This window comes from Jaculus jaculus, chromosome 3, assembly GCF_020740685.1.
Source record: "Jaculus jaculus isolate mJacJac1 chromosome 3, mJacJac1.mat.Y.cur, whole genome shotgun sequence".
NCBI lineage: Eukaryota > Metazoa > Chordata > Mammalia > Rodentia > Dipodidae > Jaculus > Jaculus jaculus.
In genome coordinates, this window is record NC_059104.1 from 165,754,673 (window position 1) to 165,760,672 (window position 6,000).

A 6,000-nucleotide genomic window follows, 5' to 3' on the forward strand; every position below is an offset into this window, starting at 1 on the left:
CCAAGAAAATAACGTTGGACAATCTCTGCAGAGCAAACCCTGTAGAACTGCAGGTTGTAAGGTATCAAGGGAAGGGACATCATCCCAGAAGAAGAATGAAAGCCGAGGAGACAGGCCTCCTGTAGACCCCATCACTTCTTGCGCTGTGACTTGTCCTTTGACAGGGAGGGAGCATAAGCCCTGTGCTCAGTGAGACACTGACTGGAGAACGTTCCTCTGCCGACCATTGCCTTGGATCACCGTGGTGGAAAGAGGACGGGGAATTAGCTGATGGATGATATGTTTCCTTCCAGGTGGAGAGAGCTCAAGAAGAAAAGATGGCTTAATCCTACCAATGCTACCCCAGGTAAGATGAGAGGCCTGGCCCGCTCCTTCCTCTTCATCCTGGCTATTGATTCTGGGAGACGGGACCTGCTCGACATGTTTCTGACAAGTGCTAAAAGTATGTGGGAAATCACACAGGTGGGGACCAGGGAGAAACTGGGAAGAGTACAGTCATTCCTTCTATGTCCTTTCATCTCCTCTGTCAATTCAACTAAGTGCCAGTGGGAAATATTTGACAAAAGTTATGTTATCGTTACCGATCTGAATTGTGTGGTTAGGCCCATAATGGTGTGTAAGTTATTGAACATAAACAAGCTTAAAATAGGTTTTGTATTTTATTTATTTATTTGAGAGAGACAGAGAGAGATGGAGAGGGAGAGAATGGGTACACCAGGGTCTCCAGCCACTGCAAATGAACTCCAGACACATGCACCACCATGTGCATCTGGCTTACATGGGATCTGGGGAGTTGAACCTGAGCCCTTTGGCTTTGCAGGCAAATGCCTTAACCAGTGAGCCATCTCTCCAGTCCCAAACAGGCTTTTCTCCCCTTGTCCTTAGTCCTGCAGCACTTAACTGTGGGAATACATTTTTGTACTCGTGTATATATGTATGGTGTACATACATGTGTGTGGATATTTGTGTGGCGGGGGGTGTGCAGATGAACGTGTGTGAAAGCCAGAGTTGACGTTAAGTATTTTTCTCAATCATTTTCCACGCATTCTTTGAGTCTGGATCTATCACTAAACCTGGAAAATGCCAGTTTGGCTCACCTGGCTAGCAAGCGAGTCCCAGAAAGTCCCCCATCTTGGCTTTCTACCTGGGCTGATAGGCACACACTGTGGCACTTGGCTTTTCTGTGTGTACTAGGCATCCAAACTCAGGCCCTCATGCTTGCCCAGCAAGCACCTTACTGAACCATCACCCCAGACCAGCAATGGGGATACTCTCTGATTCCCTGCTACCTGGCTTTATTGCTGTGCAAATATAGAGTATACTTAAACACAAACTTCAGGGACATAGTGTATATGTATGCATGTTGTATATGTACACTGTATGGTATAAGGGTGCGTGTGTGCGTGCATGCATTTGCATGCATAGGGTTTAGCCTGATACACATGTATCATTAAATGAAGCACAAGAGAAAACGCTACAGTCTCAAGACTTCATAACAGAAGTTGGAGGCTGCTGTTAACCTAACATGGCAACGGAAGCGCACTTTAAAATAATGATAGAGGTGAATACATGAGTATGGTGAGTAGTCACTGTCCAGTATTCTGCTCTATACTTAAGTACAGAACTAGCAGTAAGGCAGATTTGCGATTCCAGCAAGCATGTGCTTTGTTGCCCATTAACAGTATGATGGTTACAATGTCACTAAATGATGGGAGATTTTCAGCTCCATTATGATCTTATGGGACCACTGTCATATATGCAGTCCATGATTGGTTGCAACTTTATTGTATGGCATTTGACTGTATTTCCTAGGCAATATACTGCAACTATTTATATAGCATATGTGTCATTTTATATAATATTATTATTGATAATCATATGTAATACATATTATCTAATATATATTTTATGTAATTATATAATTATAATTATATGTTATATTCTTAGAAACAACTCCCTGTACACCAGAGGGCTGGCATAGATTCTGAAGGACCCTTTGCTTCACTTCAGGCTTTTCATTTTGGGCTTTGACTTCTGAACATGAGATCCCTTGAGAGATTTCTGGCTTTTTTGTGTGTTCTTTGTTGGTTTGTGAGTCACACAGTTGTCAAATACCTGCCTTGTGCCAGCCACTCCAAGAGAGGCTGACAAGAGCCAAAAGCCATCTGTGAGGGTCACTCAAGAGAGAGGGAAGACTGACCCACTAAGACCAATGAGGAAGCAAAAACACCAGTTGACAGCATTGGGCTGGGAACTGGGATTTAGGACAGAGGAGCTACCATGCTCAGACAGTGCTTTTTGGAGCCTCAGTTGTGAGTTATGGTGTTGGAGGCTACAGAAAGGAAACCTGGAGCTGGAGTCTAGTCTTTGCATGTAGGCAATGAGGAGGTGATAAATTTCAAACAAGGGAATGATAAGGTTGGATTTCTGTGAAAGGGGATAGAAAACACTTATTTATCACACCATGTCAGGAGCTAAGAAGATGAGATAGGCCCCAGAAGAGAAAGGGAAAGGAAGTTGCAGTTTACCTCTTAGAGTTGTGAGCATAATCACATGGTGAGTGACCAGCTTTAGAAGTCAGCTGTGACGGTTGTTCTTGTCAACGTGGCAGGATTTTAGAGTCACTTAGAAACCATATCCCTCCGTGTGTCTGTGAGGGCATTTTCAGAGAGAGCTCCCTGAGAAGGGAAGACCCACTCTAAATGTATGGTCTCGGTGTCCAGACAGAATAAAAAGAGGAAAAGGGGGGCAGAGGAGTGTCTGCATGCTGACCGGCTGCCACACTCCCCTCCACATGCCTTCCTTGCTGTGATGGAGGGCACCCTTCCAACTGCGAACTCAAACAACGCCTGCCTTCCTTGATTTGCTCCCAGCAGTGAGAAAACTAACTCGTACAGGAGGGCAGTGTCACTGGGAAGACCAGGCAGAATCCCCATCCCTCCAAGAGCTGTAGGAAATCTGGTGCAATCACAGGATCATGACTTAGGGCCATTGCTTCTGGACAGCAGCGAAGACTCTAAATCCATGCACCTACTTGCCAGAGGGTAGAACTGATATACCACTTAGTCTTGCAGGAATGGAACTAGGGACCATACAATAAATGAAGGTCAGGAGTCTGTCACACGCTGTGGAGTTGCTTCAAGCAAAATCACTTAAAAGTCTCAATGCGGCAGAGAGATCTTAAGGTTAGTCTAAGGCTGTTTTGAGTCTGAGAACCGTATTCCAGCCACTTTGTGACTATCAATAATTGTATTTCCTACACTGAGGCTGCCATAAAGAAAGTGCTACAGATTAGGTGGTGTGAACCACAGAAATTTATGTTCTCAAAGTATTTGTGACCAGAAGCCTAAAGTCAAGGTTTTGGCAAATAAGATTCTTGGTTAGAGTTTTCTTCATAACAGCTATTTTCTCACTTTCTCCTCATATGTCCTTTCCTCTGTGTGTGCTTGGGAGGAGAAAACTCTAGTCTTCCCATATGAGGACAATAGTCATATGGGATCAGAGCTCATTCCTTTCATCTTATATATCTTAATTATCTCCTTAGTGGCCCTATTTCCAAATATAGTGACAACAAATGTTTAGGGCTTCAAGATAAGAGTTTACTGGGATAGGGAATAATTGAGTATACTGAGCCGTATTCCCAGTCCTCATTTTGTTAATCCAGTCAAGAAATGTTTCAAGCACAGAAATGGTGAGGAAAGCACTGATTGGGAAGAGGTTTTCTTTGTGAGATGTGTGTGTATATATGTGTGTGTGTGTGTGTGTGTGTGTGTGTGTGTGTGTGTGTGTTTCTGGGATCAACCTGTACATGCTACTCCTGAGCTACAGTCCCAATATTGGAAAGAGGTTTTGAAGGAAAGCCTAAAGAAGTGCAAATTTGGATGAAAGAGATTTCTAGAATGCTTTAGGAAAAGTGTTAAGTTTAACTTGACCCCACTGCATTGACACGCTGGTAGGAAAGTAAGGGGAGCTCTGTCATCTGAGTATCTGGCCCAAATCTTACACCATCACGTTTGTCTGTCGTCCTGCTTAATGTATTGCCCTCTCTGAGCCTTGATTCCTTCCTACAAAACGGAAATAATAAAACAACCTACCCCATAAAAATAACTTGAGGCTTAACTCAAATAAGAGTAAAATATTTTGACAGTGAATGCTGTGAGGTCCTTTCTAGATTTGGCTAGTTGAAGTGAGAAGAGCCATTCTAACAGTGGGTGGCAGTATCCCATGGGAAGAGCTGAATAAAAAGGCAAAAGGTCAGTGAGCACCAGCATTCATCTGTCCTGACTGCATCAGGCTTCTACTGCCATGACGTCCCCACCATGGTATATTATATCCTTGAACTGTAAACCCAAATTAACCCTTCCCTCCTAGAGTTTCTTTTTTTTAAGTACTTGTCATAGCAACAAGAAAAGTAATACATATACTCCTTATTAGTAATTACCTTAAACGTATACAGACTAAACTCTTCTAAGAACAGAGATTGGCACCAGGTATAGTATGAGACAGAGAGACAGAAGGTTAGGAGGTTGAGGTCAGCCTGAGCTATGTAGTGAAACTGTCTCCAAACAGTAGGAAGAAGGAAAGAAGAGAAGGAGGGCGGGAGAGAGAGATTGGTTGGTTTACAGACTTGATTTAAAATACATGCTGTAACTGTTTGCCACTTACAAGTTTAGATCCAAAGACACAAAATACGTTGAAAATTAAAGGATGGAAAGAGATATGAAGATGTTTCACAGAGCAGGGGTAGTTATACTAATATCAGATTAAATAGATTATAATAATAGATTATAATAATACTTTTTATTTGGTTATTTGAGAGAGAGAAAGAGGATGAGAGAGAGAGAATGGGCACACCAGAGCCTCTAGCCCCTGCAAAGGAACTCATGATGCATGTGCCATCTTGTGCATTGGGCTCTATGTGAGTACTGGGGAACCGAACCTGGGTCCTTTGCTTTTGCTAGCAAGTTCCTTAACCACGAAGTCATCGCTCCAGCCCCTCTAATAATTATTTTTAAAGCCCCCCCAAAGCCTTTCATAAAGGAAAATATATGATTGGCTACTGGAAACTACAAACTTTTACTGAGACAAAAAAGACCAAAATAATCAGAGTAATGTATAGTATTCAGAAATTGGAAAACCTAGTATCATAAAGATATTAGAGAGGCAGAGGTAGAAGGATCCTCAGAAGGTCAAAGCCAGCCTGGGCTATAAAGTGAGACTCTTCCACAAACAGACAAATAAATAAATACACAAAGAGCTATCATTCAAATTAAGAATGTGTTCATTTGTCTATTTAAACAGGGTTTTTTTTTTTTTTTTTTTTTTTGGTTTTTCGAGGTAGGGTCTCACTCTAGCCCAGGCTGACCTGGAATTCACTATGGAGTCTCAGGGTGGCCTCGAACTCACAGCAATCCTCCTACCTCTGCCTCCTGAGGGCTGGGATTAAAGTTGTGCGCCACCACGCCCGGTTTAAACTGACTTTTTAACCAGCAGTTGTCCTGGTAGTTTGAATCCTATGTCCCGCAAAACTCCTGTGTTCGGAGTGCTTGGTCCCCAGCTGATAGCAGTGTGGGAGGCGGAGCCTGGCTGAAGGAGGTGTGTTGTTGGGGGCGGGCTTAGGGATACTATAGCCAGCTCCCCTTTGCCAGAACTTAGCTCACTCTCCTGCTGCTGTTCTCCACCCACCATTGGCAAGGAGATGATACCCGGATTCTGCTCGTGCAGGGAGAATTTAGAGTAGAACACCGGAGAGGATAGGTGAGGAGATAATATTTGAGAAACAGCTTGGATTTCACCCATGACTGGCAGGGATTGCAGTGACATTTGAGGAATCCATATTGGTGTTTTTTCTATCCCACAGATACTCACAGCATAAGCCTCTCAAAAGACAAAAATAAGAGTAAAGAATCTCCATGCTTATCTATAATGCCTCCTTCCCGAGTTGAGCAAAGTCCTTGGCGTCTACCAACCCTCCATTCAAGTTCAACCAAGACTGGAAAG

General features: G+C 43.2%; 1 protein-coding gene across 1 annotated transcript in view; it reads left to right on the top strand.

The window, feature by feature from the left end:
- Positions 1-5,757, top strand: part of Gdpd4 (glycerophosphodiester phosphodiesterase domain containing 4) — a 62,270-nt gene extending 56,513 nt beyond the window's left edge. Inside the window, exons 15-16 of the mRNA XM_012948281.2 lie at positions 294-442; positions 5,696-5,757. Coding sequence (XP_012803735.1) covers positions 294-442; positions 5,696-5,757 — 211 coding nt within the window. The remainder of the gene's footprint in view (positions 1-293; positions 443-5,695) is intronic.
- Positions 5,758-6,000: the final 243 nt, after the last annotated feature.